The 18,555-nt window shown below is 36.2% G+C and overlaps 1 protein-coding gene and 1 pseudogene across 3 annotated transcripts in view; one reads left to right on the top strand and one right to left on the bottom strand.

Annotated features, from left to right (window-relative positions):
- Window positions 1-9,822, top strand: part of CCDC138 (coiled-coil domain containing 138) — a 94,405-nt gene extending 84,583 nt beyond the window's left edge. For 2 of the 3 annotated variants that reach the window (XM_055328528.1, XM_055328527.1), the window contains exons 14-15: window positions 7,407-7,545; window positions 9,341-9,822. In XM_055328528.1, the coding sequence (XP_055184503.1) occupies window positions 7,407-7,545; window positions 9,341-9,506 (305 nt within the window). In that variant the 3' untranslated portion in view covers window positions 9,507-9,822. Of the gene's footprint in view, window positions 1-7,406; window positions 7,546-9,340 lie in introns of those variants that run through there. The other variant, XM_055328526.1, reaches the window with a different exon arrangement.
- Window positions 9,823-17,519: 7,697 nt separating this feature from the next.
- LOC129512252 (U4 spliceosomal RNA) lies at window positions 17,520-17,696 on the bottom strand (annotated as a pseudogene).
- Between the last annotated feature and the right edge of the window lie 859 nt (window positions 17,697-18,555).

The following is an 18,555-nucleotide window of genomic DNA, read 5'->3' as shown; positions in this document are numbered from 1 at the left end:
AGATAAATGATTACCCGATGCTCTGAGAAATTACATGACTTGTTTAATGTCACATGGTTATGGACAGGGTGGTGATGAGGAATAAGTAAGTCTTTCAGAAAAAGGAGGTAGAGACAAGGGAGAAGCTTCCCTTGGACTTAGGACCCCAGAATTGAGGGATTCCAGAGCAGAAAGTAGTTGCAGCACTCACTATGTCCCAGGGATTAAGAAAGAAAGAAAGGAAGATGGCGTTGGTTGCGGGGGAGCTTTGGAATTCTCTCTCCAGAATGAAGAAGTAGAGGGAGGAACAGGAATTTGAGCAGACGAGGAACTTTGCTTAGGATTGTTCTGTTCTGAAGAGAGATTGTCTCTGGACTAGCACTTCTCCCACTTAGGCACCTGACAAACTCCTACTTGTCTTTCAAGTAGTAGGTCATCTTCAGTGTGTTTTACAACCTGCCTTGTTCCATAAAGGAATGAAGGTAGACTTGGAAAAAAACTAAAGAGGGGAATTTATGTAGAATTGGGTGTTTTCGAAAGATTGCCTATGTATATCCTTCTTACTGTTGCTTGTTTACTTTTTAAGAGTTTATTGACCTTTATTCAGTACAAGGATGGGCAGCTGACATTTTTTGGTTGATATTGAATGTCACGATGTTACAACTTTTGAAGATTTATTTATTTTAGAGAGAGAAAAAGAGTGGGCAAGTAGGGGGAGGGGAGTGGGAAGGAGGAGGAGGAAGAGGGAATGAATCTCAAGTGGACTCCACACTAAACGTGGAGCCTGTTCCAGGGCTTGATCTCAGGACCCTGAGATCATGACCTGAGCTGAAATCAAGAGCTGGCTGCTTAACTGAGCCATTCAGGCACCCCAGCTTTTAACTTTTGAACCATCAGAAGTAGAAATACAAAAAGCCATACTATCTAAAAATTATATATTTTGTCCCATGTAATAACATGTTAATATATATATATATATCTGAGAGTTGAGAGTTTGCTTTTAAAATAATTTTATTCTAATTACCACTTTGCCTTAGAATTCTGAAAAGAAAAAAAAAGAATTCTGAAAAGATTAAAATAACTGCTATCTGGAAAATACAGACTTAGATTCTTAGCATATGAACTACATAAAGTATTCTAATCAGTTAACAACAGGTTGATGTCTAACATGCAGAGACATAATCATTACCAAAAAGTGTACTGAACTGCTGACAGCACATACTTTTTAAAACATACAACCACTTTTGAATTGGCAGATCTTGAATAAATAATTCTCTTGAGAGATTTCAGTGATTGACTTTTAAATTAATAAGAATGTGTTTATTTTAAGTTGCCCACTAATACAGTATTTTGTCAGATATTAGTGTAATGTTGGTACAGAGAGTTTTTATGCCACTTTCCCCTAAATATTGAAAGTAATGGGTAACTGAGATTGAAGACTTAAGTACTGCCCACCAAGCTTGTGAACTGCAAATTTACATGAAATACTGTGACTCAAGAAAGCATTGGAAATAATTGTTTTCAAGAGATAATTTAATTTAGTCCTTTGTGGCAAACATTATGGGCTGGCTTCCCCATCACCATTCTCATCTCTTTCTCCTTCCCTTGCTCTCAGCCCTCTTGCTGGCAGGAATGTCCACATGTGTCATGCATGTGAGGTTGGAAATCCACTGAGAGGTTCTGAGACACTTTATGTTTTGATTTTCTGATAAGAGGGAACAGATGATAAGTACTATTCTTACTTGACTCCCTTCTTTTGCCTTGTTGTCTAGAGCCTTTTGACCATGAATTACACATGAAGAAACAGAGAGTCTGAATTTGGGTTTTTGATGACACTGTCTTGTACCTGAACCAGTTACAGGAAGTGCCTCCTTTTAAGAGAGAACCAAGAATCTGTTTGATTAAGCCACTATAAATTGGACTTTCTGTTACATTTCCAACTGAACCAACATATACTTCACATCATAATTGAAGTTAGTTTTATTTTACCCTATAAAAATTCTATTTTCTTTAAAGTCTTTCTTTGGAAGGTAAAATTGTATAGGTTTATCATTTTAAAATTCAAGTAAAGACAGGTGTCAGCAAGATGGTAGACTAGGATGCTCCAGGCCCTCATTCTTTCACAGAAACATCAAACTAACAACTATAGACTGACTAAATTAACTTTATAGGAGCTCTGAAAACTAGTCAAAGATCTGTAGCAGTCAACCTAATGCACATTCAAAAAAAGCCTTATTCAAAACATTAAGAAATTTTGTTACTTTTTAATTGTCTTTACACTGCCCCACCCCTGGTGTGGTACAGGGCAGATGGGAGAGAGTGGCTCATTCCTGTTCCTTCTTTGAGACAGAAAAGACAGTAGAACTAGTATGCAATATTCTGGCCTTTCTGGGTGGTCCAAAGGATTGGGTTCTTCTCTCTTGCCTGACTCAGAGCACAGACTGGGACATATGCAAATAGTTTGGATCTCAGACTGAAAGCGAGAAAGGCAGTGGTAAGTACCATGGCGCTTGAAAGCTGCACGAGAGTATAGACTTGCAGATGCCTGGGACAAAAAATTATGGACAGAAGAGTACAGTACAACGTCTGAGGTCTTGAGAATAAGCTGGGGTGAGACTCTGGGAAATTAAGACCTATAAAAGCAGTCAGGGGGAAATTAGAAAGGAAGAAGCACATTCATAGGCCCAGATAGGACTTATGCCTATAAAATACCCGAGAAGACATTAGGCCTTAGGCCTGGCACTGTTCCCAAAGGCTCAAGTTACTGCTAATTAATGAAGAAGATCTTTCATCCTAGTCTGCAAAGACTAGGAAAGGTGGCTATTTTTCAAATGATAAATTTTCAGAAAAAAAATCACAAGACATACAAAGAAACCGAGAACATGGCCATTCAAAGAAACAAAATAAATCTTGAAAAATATCCCCAAAGAAACATGCAGTACACTCATTCAGCAAAGACTTTAAAGCAACTATCTTAAATACACTCAAAGAGCTAAAAGAAGACCAAAGAACCAAAAGAAATCAGGAAAATTATATATGAAAAAGTGAGAATTTGAACAAAGAGCAAAAATTATCAAGAACCAAATAGAAATTCTGGAGCTGAAAAATACAGTAACTGAATTTTAAAAACACTAGAGAAGTTCAACATCAGATTCATAGATTCATACAGGCACAAGAAAGAATGAACTTAAAGACAGGACATTTGAAGTTATCGAGACTGAGGAGCAAAAAAGAAAGAATGAAGAAAATGGAACAGATCAGAGCCTAAAGGACTTACGGGACACCATCAAGCAGATTAATATGCACATTTTGGTAGTCCCAGAAGAAGAGACAGAGAAAGGGGCAGAATAATCTGCCTCTTCGATAATCTACTTAAAGATATAATGGCTGAAAATTTACCAATGTAAGGAAAGACATAGTTTTACAAATCTAAGAAGCTCACAAAATTCCAAAGCTCAGTGAACCTCAGGAAGAGCCCAAAGAGCCCACAGAGAAGATACATAATAATTAAACTCCAAAAGTCAAAGATAGAATCTTGAAAGCAGCAAGGGAAAATGTGGTATATACATAACGAGGAATATTATTCAGCCTTAAAAAGGAAGGAAATTTTGGTACCTGCTACACCTCAAATGAACCTGGAGGACATTATGCTAAGTGAAATAAACCAGATACAAAAAGACAATTTTTTTTTCAAGATTTTATTTATTGGGGCACCTGGGTGGCTCAGTGGTTGAACATCTGCCTTTGGCTCAGGTCATGATCCCGGGGTCCTGGGATCCAGTCCCACATCAGGCTCCCCACAGGGAGCCTGCTTCTTCCTCTGCCTATGTCTCTGCCTCTCTCTGTGTGTCTGTCATGAATAAAAATAAATTCTGAATAAATAAATTTAAAAATTAAAAAAATAAAGATTTATTTTTGAGAGTGAGAGATAGCAAAAGTAAGAGAGAGCACAAGTGAGAGGGAGGAGTAGGCTCCCCAATAGGCAGGGAAGGGAGCCTGATGTGGGGCCCAATCCAGGACCCTGGGATCATGACCTCAGCCAAAGGCAGATGCTGAACCATTGAGCTGCCCAGGGGCCCCCCAAAAGACAAATCTTATATGGTTCCACTTATGTGAGATACTTAGAATAGTCAGATCTACAAAGAAAGAAAGTAGAATGTTGGCTGCCAGGATCTAGGGGGACAGATGGAAGTGGGTGTTAGTGTTTAATGGGTACAGTTTCTTTTAGGGAAGATGGAAAATTTCTTTTTTCTTTTTTTTTTTTAATTTTTATTTATTTATGATAGTCACAGAGAGAGAGAGAGAGAGGCAGGCAGAGACATAGGGAGAGGGAGAAGCAGGCTCCATGCACCGGGAGCCCGACGTGGGATTCGATCCCGGGTCTCCAGGATCACGCCCTGGGCCAAAGGCAGGCGCCAAACCGCTGCGCCACCCAGGGATCCCAAGATGGAAAATTTCTTGAGATGGATGGTTGCACAACAATGTGAATGTACTTAATACTAACAAACAGTACACCTAAAAATGGTTAAAATGTAAGGGTTTGGGGTTTTTTTGCATATTTAACCACAGTTTAGAAACTAAATATAATAAGCTTTTAGAGCTAAAAAGAAAAAAATGAGACCAAGAAGAAATGTAGAAAGCATGTTTTTTTTTAAAACATCACCATATAAACTTCATCATTTAGTAATCATCATCATCATTAAATATTATTTCAGATACTTTTCTGTAGTTGTACATATGAAAATATTGAATGGATAAACAGATGAAAATACTGTTACAGAAATGGGATTTATTATACATGTACTTAATGAAAATTATTTTTTAAAAGATTTTATTTATTCATGAGACACACAGAGACACAGGCAGAGGGAGAAGCAGGCTCCATGTGGGGAGCTCAATGCGGGACTCAATCCCAGGACCCCAGGATCACAAACTGAGCCAAAGGCAGATGCTCAACCACTGAGCCACCCAGGCGTCCCATGAAATCTATTTTTTTTCAAATTTTTATTTAAATTCCAGTTAGCCTACTGAAATCTATTTAACAGGAAAAATGAAATGGATTTGAATTACAAATGCTAAATGAACAAAGAAAGATGAAGATTGAAAGAGCCCAATAGTGACTCAGGAAAATTTGCCTCAGAATATTCAACAGCAAGATATACCCTAACTTCAAAGATAAAAGTCATTAGCCACCTAAGCAAAAGAGTAAATTAACAGGAAAAATGAAATGGATTTGAATTACAAATATTTTGTATCAAATTCCTTCTGTTAAGAAAAGGTAAAAAGCATTGAGTCTCTCTTTTTCTTTTTTTTATTGTAAAGTAATATAACAAAATTCACCATAGTAGTCACTTTAAAAAATTAATTAACTAGTTAATTTAGAGAGAGAGCATGAATAAGCAGGGGGAGGGGCAGAGGGAAAGAGAGAGGCAGAGAATCCCAAGCAGACTCCATGATGAACATGGAGCCCAATTCAGGGCTTGATCCCACAACCCAAGAGATCATGACTTGAGCCAAAATCATGAGTCAGATACTCAACCAACTGAGCTACGTAGGCACCCCTACCATATTAGTCATTTTTAAGTGTATCCTGTCTTTTAAGTATTGTTTTCAGTTTTAGCCATTCATTGGCTCCCAGCCAGGAAAGATGAAGACAGCAGCACTGTGCACTTTCCATCTCTCCTTCCTCCACTTCCCTTTCATTATCACAGTTCATTCTGTTCTGTGACCACAGTTTGCACATATGCTTCATACTGGTTTTCTTACTACTTAAATTAGTTTTACATTCAGTTATATTAAGTGCTCAGGAATAGTTATTTTACTGTGACTTCTGCATTTTTCTGTGTTATTTTTTTTTAAGATTTTATTTATTCATGAGAATACACAGAGGAAAGAGAGAGAGAGGCAGAGACACAGGCAGAGGGAGAAGCAGGCTCCATGCAGGGAGCCTGACATGGGACTCGCTTCCGGGACCCCGGGACCACACCCTGGGCCAAAAGCAAGCACTAAACCACTGAGCCACCCAGGCATCCCTGTCTCATTGTTAATGTATAGAAATGCCACTGATTTCTGTGCATTGATTTTGTATCCTGCCACATTGCTGAATTTCTGTATGAGTTCTAGCAATCTTGGGGTGGATTCCTTTGAGTTTTCTATATACAGTATCATGTCATCTGCAAAGAGGGAGAATTTGACTTCCTTGCCAATTTGAATGCCTTTTATTTATTTCTGTTTTCTGATTGCTGAGGCTAGGACTTCTAGTACTGCTGTGTTGAATAACAGTGGTGAGAGTGGATATCCCTGTTGTGTTCCTGATCTTAGGGGAAAGGCTCTCAGTTTTTCCTCATTGAGAATGATATTCGCTGTGGGCTTTTCAAAAACGGCTTTTATGATATTGAGAGATGTTCCCTCTATCCCTACACTTTGAAGAGTTTTAATCAGAAATAGATGCTGTATTTTGAACTCATAACCACCTTAACAGATCTTTTAGTTTTCACTATTGCAAACTTTACTGTGGCCCTAATTATCAAACCTGTGCATACATTCAATGCAGACACAGTCTCAGAGGCAGGATTGCTGAATCAAAGGATATCCCCACTTACATTGCTTTTTTTTTTTCCTTACATTGCTTTTGATACAAATTTGCCAAATTCCAATTATTTTATTTCTACTGAGGTTGAATATTTTTCCTGTATTTATTCCATTGTGATTGCTTGTTTGTGCTCTTTGCTCATTACTGAAAATATTAGATCAATCTTTTTCTTACTGATTTATAAGGGCTTTTTTTAATAGTATCAATCTCCTGGCAAATATATTACAAGGGATTTTCTTCCCAATGCCTCTGCCTCGAGTTTCACATTTCCCTTTGTTTTTTTAGAGCGTTTGCCTTTTAAGTTTTGTAGTTGTTTTTATACAGACCTTACATAGACATTAAAATTTTTTATTTTGTAAAATTTTTCAGTCTTTTATAAATCTTTTCACCCTTTGGCTTCTGTGCTTAAAAAGTTATTGCCCATCTGTTGATTATGTGAATTGTCACTCAAATAAAATTCTTAAATGTAGAATATTTTTTAAAAAATTCTATCCCCAAAGTATTTCTTATTGTTAATTACTTTTAAATGCAGCCTACTATTATGAACTTCTTGACGAATGACCTCCCCACATTCTTTCAAACATGAGATTTCTGCTACATAATACCTATTGGAGGTTGGATCTTTGGTTTGCCTTGTTCCACAACAGCCATTAGAGATTTTCTTTTTTCAAATGACTGTATTGTTGCCCCAAAGTTTAAGTATGAAAGAATGAAAGTCCAAATCAGTACTTGATGAACCACATGGTACCAGTACCACATAGTTCTGGTTTATTTTGTTATCACTTTCCCTTCCAGCTACTTTGTAACAGTAAAGCCCTGGTGTTTTGTTTTGCAGAGTCCCTGCAGCCCTTCTTGGAAGCCTGTAGCAACACTTTGTTTTTCCGTACTTGCTCTGTGCTGCTCCGAACGCCTAAACTTGACCTTCAGATTCTAGAAAAGCTCAGTATTATCCTGCAGAAGCTTTCCAAAATCAAGTAAGAATTTTTTTATTTCCAATATTTTTTTATTGAAAGACATATTATTGTGAGGATTTAGGCCTTTCTGAATCCTATACTGGTTCAACGTTATTAAGTAACAGTTCCCAATAAATGTAGAATCTTGAGATTCTTGAACTATTAATGCATGTCTAAGATACATACTCAGTGATAGATGAGAATCAGAGTGTCTGTCTAGGCATGTCTTGTTTCTGTAGTTCATTTTTGCTAAGTAAACTTTAGGAACCATAGAGGATGCAGAAGTAAGCAGTTTTTAGCAACCAAGTGGTAGTATCAGAGTGAATTATTACACACTGATACACTGTAGTACCACAGATAAAAATAAAAATATATCAGATCCTATTGACATACTGAAATGAATTTGGGGAATGAGAATGAAGCAGGCAGAAGAGATTTAAAATAATGTTGGTAACTGGTTTTATTTTAGGAAATAATTATGGGCTTATTATGCCACTAATTTGGATATCGTTGTAAGAACCAAGGGCTTTCTTTTTATATTTCCTCTTCTTTCCCCTGATGCAAACATTGGTATAACCAGGTTTTAAATTACAAATAAAGGACACAGATTTTAAGCTTTATTTTCCTGATCCTGGTATAGTCTAGCTATACCAGTCTATAGTTTCTTTGGAGGTGGATTAAACGCCTGTCTCATGTTGTAACAGTAAAATTTCGGTTTTGGTTCACCTCCTCTGCCCCTGCCCTACCTTTCCTCTCACCTGTGATTTGCATGGTCATGAACTTAGATATGTTACCAGGCCTCAGTATACTTGAATAGTAAGTATAATACATCTTAAAATTATCTGTAGTTGTGTGATAGAAGGTCCATATGATCTGCTTGGTGCCTAGCACACAATACCACACCACAGTAAGTTATTGTCAAACTCTAACCTCATACTCAGCAGGTTTTGGACTGGTATCAGTTAAACTTACCAATTCATCGTCTTCCTTTGCTTGCAGACTGACTGTACCATGGTTGTCTTAATTTATAGTCTGTAAATTCTCAGGAAGAGCTGTTTTAGTTTACCTGTGCTGTCACGAAGCTGCAGTAACGTTATTTAGGTTTAACTGGGTCTTAGGTCTTAATTCATGGGATTTTTTTATGCAGTCCCAACTTGCAACCCTACCCTATTCCTGCTGTGTGTTATAGCTTATGTTCATTTTAGCCAGAGATAAGAGCTGAAACAAAGCCCCTGCAGGAGGGCTGGCAACAGCTGATGTGCAAGCAAGTCTTCAAGTAAAGCTTTAAAACCACAGAGATGTGAATCCTTTTGTATTAAGTGGGTGGTTACTTAGGTTATTTAATAATCTCTTTCAAGAGGTAAACATATGGAGACAGGGAAATAAATGTGTTTCAGATGTTATAACTAATTGAAAATGAAATTACTGATTATTAGAAGGAAGATGGTTGAAAAGATATTTTGTAGCTAAGTCAAAAGGTAACCCAGTACTCTGCTGCTTAAAATAAGATGATCAAGTGTTTTATTCTTTTTAGCTGTGAGGAAAAATTCTCAAGCATTTTGATGGTGATGAGGTTGCAGATTTAAGTATTATAAAGCATATTTTGTTTTTCCTTGAATACTTTTCCACTTTAGGCTTATCTCCTAAAACCAGTTTTGTCTGTCTCGGCATATTAATCCTTTAGTTACCTATGTTCTGCACTGTGTTGAAACCAGGTGCTGTTTGCCCATATTTACAAATAGATGACCTCTTCTTGTCATTTCAGACAAACTCCTTAAGAGTGTCCGACTAAGTCAATATACTCATTCTCTTACAGGAGTAATAAGAAGCTCTTTGAACTTTTTACTATTCATCTGATGCTTCAAGAATTACAAAGGACAACACATCCAGAGCATGCCTTTCTCTGTATCAACCTAAATTCCACTCTGTTCAATTTGGGTTTGACAAAATGCAACTCCTTGGCCTCCAATGCAAGCCATTAGATTAGCTGATTATTATTTTATATATATTATATGTGTGTTGCTTATTTGTAAGATTGTAAAAATTACTAAACTACAAGTCCACCAAGTAAGTTATCAGTAGCATCATTTATCATGAAAAATAGATTTTTTTTTAACTTTTAAAATGAAATCTATAGAAGCTATAGAATTTTTGAACTCTTTCAGTTCAACTAAGGTAGTACTCACTAATGTACAAAATGGAATTTTCCGAATTAATGACATTGGGGTTACTTTTTGTAAGAATGTTTTAGGAAAATTTTTTAAATTATGTGATTATTTGGAATAAAATCGGTGTTTGTGTGGGAAAGAAGATTAGATCATATTGTCATTCTTTCTTAATATGTTACCAGTTTCTTCTTTTTGAAGCAAAAGTACATAACTTTTACCTTCCATCTTCATATCATAACTTTTGTATATATCCTAGATTCACAAAAACTGATTTTTGTGCATTCACAAAAACTGCTGTTCAGAGTGCTTTAAAGAATTTTTTTCTATTTTTATTTTTTCCAAAATAATTATCACCAAAGTATATATGTACAACAAAAATCTTAAAAAAAAAAAAACCTGAAAAATAAGCAAAAATATCTTAGTCTGAACACCCGGGGATATTTCTTGCTACAGCCAAAGATGAATGAAGTAGCCACGGGTTGGGGTAAGGTAGAAGTGGTTGGATTTGGGGCAGAATACTGCAAAACTAAGAAAAGGAGCATTGTCCTAAACACTCATAAAATTAAGCTCTCTCAGTATGTAATCTCATTTCCAGGAACTGGGAGGAATTTTCAGGAAACTTTTGATCTCTTCAAAAGAATATAAGAAAATCTGCTGTTTGTGAAGCAGAAACAGAAAGCCATAAAGAGAGAACAGGGTAAGGTGAGTATGGTGACGCTTACAGGAACTAAATGCAGAAGCAAAAATGCACAGCAGACACAAAAATATATCATTATTGACATATCAGAAAATAGAATCAGTGTCACAAGAAAAGAAAGCAGCTCTCAAAATACAGAGTACCTAGAGATGGTGCCAACAAGAGAGTGGACAGCTGATGGCAGAACAAAAGTTGGCACTTTAGCATTGGATATTTGATGTTTCTGAAAGAGAACAGAACAGGTGGAGCAGAAGCCTTGTTCAAAGAGTTGAATAAAGATTTGGGGGGGAAAAAAGACTTGGGGGACCGAAGAAAGACCTACATGTAGAGATTGAATGAACTCATCATGTTCCAGAAAAATCGGTGAGAAAAACATTCAATAATTAGACACATCCTGTAATTTAGACACAAATTATAATTTAATTATATAAGTATTAAATTATGAGGATAAGGGCAAGAACAAACAAAAGTCAGTTACCTGCAAGAGAAGAAAAACCCAGTGAGCGTCATGGAGTGCCAGGAGTTGATAGGAAACTATCCCTTCAACTTTTGGAGAGGGAAATTTTTAACCCAAGACTTTATACCTAGTGAAGATACCTGCACAGGTGAAAACAATGGAAGAAAGACATTTTCAGATATGCAAGTGTTCAGAAATTATACCACTTTTTGAGAAAAGAAGCTACTTAGATTATTCTAGCCAATTTAGACATAAAAGAAAATTGGGTATATTAAATCCACCTCATACCAAAAGACTGTAGTGAAACTGAAACCACTTAAATATAAATAAATTTAAATAATTGTAAATCTCTTTATGAAATGGAGTGAAATGTTAAGTTCTTCAAAAGGATGAATAATGGGAAAAGCAATAATTTAGTGATATTTGGATAAGCTTTATTAACTGGTATTAAAAGCTGAAAATGAGACCCTGAGATTGACGTATAGATGGAGGAGGAAGTAAGTAAAGTTTTATATATTCATCAGAAATAGAGTCAAAATTAACTTTGACAATTAGAGAAATGAAGGATAAAGGAATGCTTTTGGAAAAGGTCAAGGTAACTATTAAAATTAAAGACAGGAGGGGGATTCTGTAATAGAAAGAGGAAGTCCAAGGGAACAATCCACAAAAACAGGGACTGAATAGGTATCATGATGACACCAAATTCACATCTTTCAATAGTAACTCTGAACGTGAATGGGCTTAATGACCCAATCAAAAGGCGCAGGGTTTCAGACTGGATAAAAAAGCAAAACCCATCTATTTGCTGCTACAAGAGACTCATTTTAGACATAGGGATACCTACAGCCTGAAAATAAAAGGTTAGAGAACCATTTACCATTCAAATAGTCCTCAAAAGAAAGCAGGAATAGCCATCCTTATATCAGGTAAATTAAAGTTTATCCCAAAGAGAGTAGTAAGACATAAGAGGGACACTATGTCATACTTAAAGGATCTATCCAACAAGAGGACCTAACAATCATGAATATTTATGCCCCAAATGTGGGAGCTGCCACGTATACCAATCAATTAATAACCAAAGTTTAAGACATACTTAGGTAATAATACAGTTATACTTGGTGACTTGAACGTAGCGCTTTCTACAATCGACAGATTTTCTAAGCACAACATCTCCAAAGAAACAAGAACTTTAAATGACACGCTGGACCAGATGGATTTCACAGATATTTACAGACCTTTATATCCAAACTTTGAATACACATTCTTCTCAAGTGCACATGGAACTTTCTCCAGAATAGATCACATACTGGGTCACAAATCAGGTCTTAACCAATACCAAAAGAATGGGATTGTCCCCTGCATAATTTCAGACCATAATGCTTTGAAATTAGAACTAAATCACAAGAAGAAGTTTTGAAGGATTTCAAACACGTGGAGGTTAAGGACCACCCTGCTAAAAAATGAAAGGGTCAACCAGGAAATTAGGGAAGAATTAAAAAGATTAATGGAAACTAATGAGAATGAAGATACAACCGTTCAAAATCTTTGGGATACAGCAAAAGCAGTCCTGAGGGAAAAATACATCGCAATACAAGCATCCATCCAAAAACCGGAAAGAACTCAAATACAAAAGCTAACCTTGCACCTAAAGGAGCTGGAGAAAAAACAGCAAATAGATCCCACTACACCCAGCAGAAGAAAAGAGTTAATAAAGATTCGAGCAGAACTCAATGAACTAGAGACCAGAAGAACTGTGGAACAGATTAACAAAACCAGAGTTGGTTCTTTGAAAGAATTAATAAGATAGATAAACCATTAGCCAGCCTTATTAAAAAGAAGAGAGAAAAGACTCAAATTAATAAATAATGAATGAGAAAGGAGAGATCACCACCAATACCAAGGAAATAAAAATGATCTTAAAAACTTATTATGAGCAGCTTTATGCCAATAAATTAGGCAATCTATGGGGATCCCTGGGTGGCGCAGAGGTTTGGCGCCTGCCTTTGGCCCAGGGCGCGATCCTGGAGACCCGGGATCGAATCCCACATCAGGCTTCCGGTGCATGGAGCCTGCTTCTCCCTCTGCCTGTGTCTCTGCCTCTCTCTCTCTCTCTCTCTCTCTCTCTCTCTCTCTCTCTCTCTCTGTGACTATCATAAATAAATAAAAATTAAAAAAAAAACTTCTCTTTTAAAAAAAAAATTAGGCAATCTAGAAGAAATGGATGCATTTCTGGAAAACCACAAACTACCAAAACTGGAACAGGAAGAAATAGAAAACCTGAACAGGCCTAAAACCAGGGAGGAAATTGAAGCAGTCATCAAAAACCTACCAAGACACAAAAGTCCAGGGCCAGATGGCTTCCCAGGGGAATTCTATCAAAAGTTTAAAGAAGAAACCATACCTATTCAACTAAAGCTGTTCAGAAAGATAGAAAGAGATGGAATATTTCCAAACTCATTGTATGAGACCAGCATCACCTTAATTCCAAAACCAGACAAAGACCCCACCAAAAAGGAGAATTATAGACCAATATCCCTGATGAACATGGATGCAAAAATTCTCAACAAGATACTAGCCAATAGGATCCAACAATACATTAAGAAGATTATTCACCATGACCAAGTGGGATTTTTCCCTGGGATGCAAGGCTGGTTCAACACTCGTAAAGCAATCAATGTGATTGATCATATCAGCAAGAGAAAAAACAAGAACCATATGATCCTCTCAATAGATGCAGAGAAAGCATTTGACAAAATACAGCATCTATTCCTGATCAAAACTCTTCAGAGTGTAGGGATAAAGGGAACATTCCTCAGCATCTTAAAAGCCATCTACAAAAAGCCCACAGCAAATATCATTCTCAATGGGGAAACACTGGGAGCCTTTCCCCTAAGATCAGGAACACAACAGGGATGTCCATTCTCACCACTGCTATTCAACATAGTACTAGAAGTCCTAGCCTCAGCAGTCAGGCAACAAAAAGAAATAAAAGGCATTCAAATTGGCAAAGAAGAAGTCAAACTCTCCCTCTTCACAGATGACATGATACTGTACATAGAAAACCTAAAAGCCTCCACCCCAAGATTGCTAGAGCTCATACAACAATTCAGCAGTGTGGCAGGATATAAAATAAATTCCCAGAAGTCAGTGGCATTTCTATACACTAACAATGAGACTGAAGAAAGAGAAATTAAGGAGTCAATCCCATTTACAATTGCACCCAAAAGCATAAGATACCTAGGAATAAACCTAACCAAAGAGGTAAAGGATCTATACCCTAAAAACTACAGAATGCTTCTGAAAGAAATTGAGGAAGACACAAAGAGATGGAAAAATATTCCCTGCTCATGGGTTGGAAGAATTAATATTGTGAAAATGTCCATGCTACCCAGGGCAATTTACACATTTAATGCAATCCCTATCAAAATACCATGGACTCTCTTCAGAGAGTTGGAACAAATCATCTTAAGAAAAATTAAAAAAAAGATTTGTGTGGAATCACAAAAGACCTCAAATAGCCAGGGGAAAATTAGAAAAGAGAACCATAGCTGGGGGCATCACAATGCCAGATTTCAGGTTGTCCTACAAAGCTGTGGTCATCAAGACCGTGTGGTACTGGCACAAAAACAGACACATAGATCAATGGAAGAGAATAGAGAATCCAGAAGTGGACCCTCAACTCTCTGGTCAACTAATATTCGATAAAGGAGGAAAGACTATCCACTGGAAGAAGGACAGTCTCTTCAATAAATGGTGCTGGAAAATTGGACATCCACATGCAGAAGAATGAAACTAGACCACTCTCTTGCACCATACACAAAGATAAACTCAAAATGGATGAAAGATCTAAATGTGAGACAAGATTCCATCAAAATCCTAGAGGAGAACACAGGCAACACCCTTTTTGAACTGGGCCACAGCAACTTCTTGCAAGATACATCCAAGAAGGCAAAGGAAACAAAAGCAAAAATGAATTGTTGGGACTTAATCAAGATAAGAAGCTTCTGCACAGCAAAAGAAACAGTCACCAAAACTAAAAGACAACCTACAGAATGGGAGAAGATATTTGCAAATAACGTATCAGATAAAGGGCTAGTATCCAAGATCTATAAAGAACTTATTAAACTCAACAGCAAAGAAACAAACAATCCAATCATGAAATGGGCAAAAGACATGAACAGAAATCTCACAGAGGAAGACACAGACATGGCCAACAAGCACATGAGAAAATGCTCCGCATCACTGGCCATCAGGGAAATACAAATCAAAACCACAATGAGATACCACCTCACACCAGTGAGAATGGGGAAAATTAATAAGGCAGGAAACCACAAATGTTGGAGAGGATGTGGAGAAAGGGGAACCTTCTTGCACTGTTGGTGGGAATGTGAACTGGTGCAGCCACTCTGGAAAACTGTGTGGAGATTCTTCAAAGAGTTAAAAATAGATCTCCCCTATGACCCAGCAATTGCACTGCTGGGGATTTACCCCAAAGATATAGATGCAGTGAAACGCTGGGACACCTGCACCCCGATGTTTCTAGCAGTGATGTCCACAATAGCCAAACTGTGGAAGGAGCCTCCGTGTCCATTGAAAGATGAATAGGTAAAGAAGATGTGGTCTATGTATACAATGGAGTATTACTCAACCATTAGAAACGACAAATACCCACCATTTGCTTCGATGTGGATGGAACTGGAGGGTATTATGCTGAGTGAAATAAGTCAATCAGAGAAAGACAAATATTATATGGTCTCATTCATTTGGGGAATATAAAAAATAGTGAAAGGGAATAAAGAGGAAAGAGAAAATGAGTGGGAAATATCAGAGAGGGAGACAGAACATGAGAGACTCCTAACTCTGGGAAACAAACAAGGGGTAGTGGAAAGGGAGGTGGGCGTGGGGGTGACTGGGTGACTGGCACTGAGGGGGGCACTTGATGGTATGAACACTGGGTGTTACGCTATATGTTGGCAAATTGAACTCCAATAAAAAAATAAATAAAAAATTAAAGACAGGATAAATATTCCAACTGAAGAAGAAAAAATGTATAGTCTTAGCAAAAAAAAAAATAGAAAAATAGTAACTTGTAAAGAGCAAAACTATTTATTAGGATAAATAAAAGTATAAAAATTGTAAATTTTTAAATTATAAATTCTGTGTTAGCCTCTGCAGATAAATTTGAAAATCTGGATGAAATGAACTATTTTCTAGAAAACAAGAAATCTGCAATATAAAAATCAGTGAAGTCTTTGATAAAATTTTGGAAGAATTCTTTTTAAAAATGACATCAAGAGGCACCAAAGACATCTGCCTTTGGCTCAGGGTGTGATCTGGGGGTCTGGGATGGAGTTCCGTATCGAGCTTCCCACAGGAAGCCTGCTTCTCTCTCTCTGTCTATATCTCTGCCCCTCTCTGTCTCTCATGAATAAATATATAAAATCTTTAAAAAATTAAATAAAATAAAAATGACATCAAGTCCAGGTGTTTTACAGACAAATTGTTTTTAACATTTCAAGGAAGAAATACTTATTAAATGCATGTAAACTGTCCCAGAGTGTAGAAAAAGCATCCTAAAAAAAAAAAAATCCTAATTCATTTTATACAGTTAGCATGAACCCAGTACCAAAAGTGTCAAAGGAAGTTGGAAAGAATTAAATAGATTCAAAAGTCTAAAGAATTATGAGCAAATCAATACCAATCATTTATCACCAGAACAATCCATGAGCAAGTACACTAACATGCATTCTAGAAATACAAGGTTGGCCTTCTGGTAAGAAAAATATATTTTATCCCTAAATTCTACCTCTGAAATCAATAATACAGTATATATTAATGAAATTGAATTTAAATAAAATTTTTAAAAGTATATTTTACTGTATTTTTAAAGGAAGAAAGTCATATCGTTATTTTAATAAATGTCTAAAAATGTTATAATTCAGTTTACATCTCTGATAAAACTTATTACAATGTGCCTAAAGGAATATGAAATCAGTAACAAATTTACTATGAAGCAGTATAAACATGCTTCAGATGAGGAATAAAGGAGTTCACTGAGGAAGCATAACTTTGGGAAAGGAGAATAAAAAGATCAGATGAAGTGATTACTTAGAATGGTCCACATTTACATGGACATGGGGCTTGAATTCACACTGTGTTGACAGTCAAAACAGTTAAGCAGAGAATCTAGTTGAAATAAGTCCCAGACTGGTTACTCTCAGGAGCTTGTTAGAAGCATCCCAGACCTTAGAAGTTTCCTCAGATAAGGTGCCAAGGAACATGAGTTCACAATGAACACACACAAGTGAGACCAGAAATTACAAACAACAGAATAGACTCACAACTAAGATACAATAATACAACATAAATTATGTTCAGTGGTTTTAAAGAAACAAGAGACAATTAGAAATAAAATGAAACAGAAGATTAATAATTGTCTTGAAAAGTTTTGGAAAGTAACTTCTACAAGTGAAAATAGTGAAATGAGAAATTCAAGATATGATTTAAAAGAAAAATGGTTGTAGAAATTACACAGAATGCCCATAGAGAAACGAAAAGTCTAAGAGTATGTATTACATGAAGGATAAAGCATAAGGAGATCTAACATATATGTAAATGGGTTCCAGAAGGGAATGGGGCAGAGATAACACATGAAAAAATAATGACAGAATAAGTTACTGAGAACTGGTGAAAAATACGAATCCCAGTTCAAGAATCCAAACAGGTTAAAAGCAAGATAAATAAAAAGATACTCAAATCTAAAAACATATTAATAGAAAATGTTTTCAATTATCAATAATTGTGCCTCGGATAAACCTCATTGGCTACGGTACTGCCAGTGTGCAAAGCTTATGGTAGAAAATGAACACCAAGAACACCAAAGACAGTAGAAATTTAAAAGCAGCCGGAGGTTAGGCAGATTAATTTCAAAGGGACAACATAGATTGAAAATGACTTTCAACAACATATTTTCAGCCTTTCTTTCTTTCTGATGATTCAATCCCACATTTCTGTGTAAAAATGGTCCAATAAATGGTGGAATATTTTCAATGTACTGAAAAACAATGGCTGTCTAGAGTTTGCCTACTCATCAAAATATCTTTCAGAAACAGTGGCAAGATAAAAATATTTCAGGGAAACCAAATTAAATTCTTACTACCAATAAACTACATTTAAGAGAATTTCTAAAGGACGTACTTTAGGAAGAAGCAAAATGGTCTCAGGAAGTTGAGGTGCAAAGACATAACAAAGAGAATGATGAAAATATGAATAAAACCATTCTGTGAATTAGCCATAGTTTGGTTAGAAAAAAACTTAAATCCAGGACAAGGACAGTGACTCAGGAATGAGGGGTAACTAGAATTAGAGTTAAAATGTTTTAAGGTACCATGTTGTTTAGCAAGGTAACTCAGACTTTTAAATTAAACATGATGTTAAAATTTTTAGGAAAAAACAAAAGATTAAAAACATTAATTTCTAAACTAACAGAAGAGGTAGAGGACTCTACCAATGAAGGCAAGAAAAAAAATAAGCATGAAGAAAGGAAATATCTACCAAATAAGATAGAAGTTATATAATTATATCAGTACTCATAATCAATATAAATGGATTAAACTCACAGTTGAGGCAATGATTATTGGAATGGATTTTAAAAATTCAGCTATAAATTGTTTTCAAGAACCATTCTAAAAACATAAGGACACAGAAAG

Source organism: Nyctereutes procyonoides, unplaced genomic scaffold, assembly GCF_905146905.1.
Source record: "Nyctereutes procyonoides isolate TBG_1078 unplaced genomic scaffold, NYPRO_anot_genome, whole genome shotgun sequence".
Taxonomy (NCBI): domain Eukaryota; kingdom Metazoa; phylum Chordata; class Mammalia; order Carnivora; family Canidae; genus Nyctereutes; species Nyctereutes procyonoides.
The sequence above is the reverse complement of the archived record's forward strand: the minus strand, read 5'-3'. Positions and strand labels throughout refer to the sequence as shown.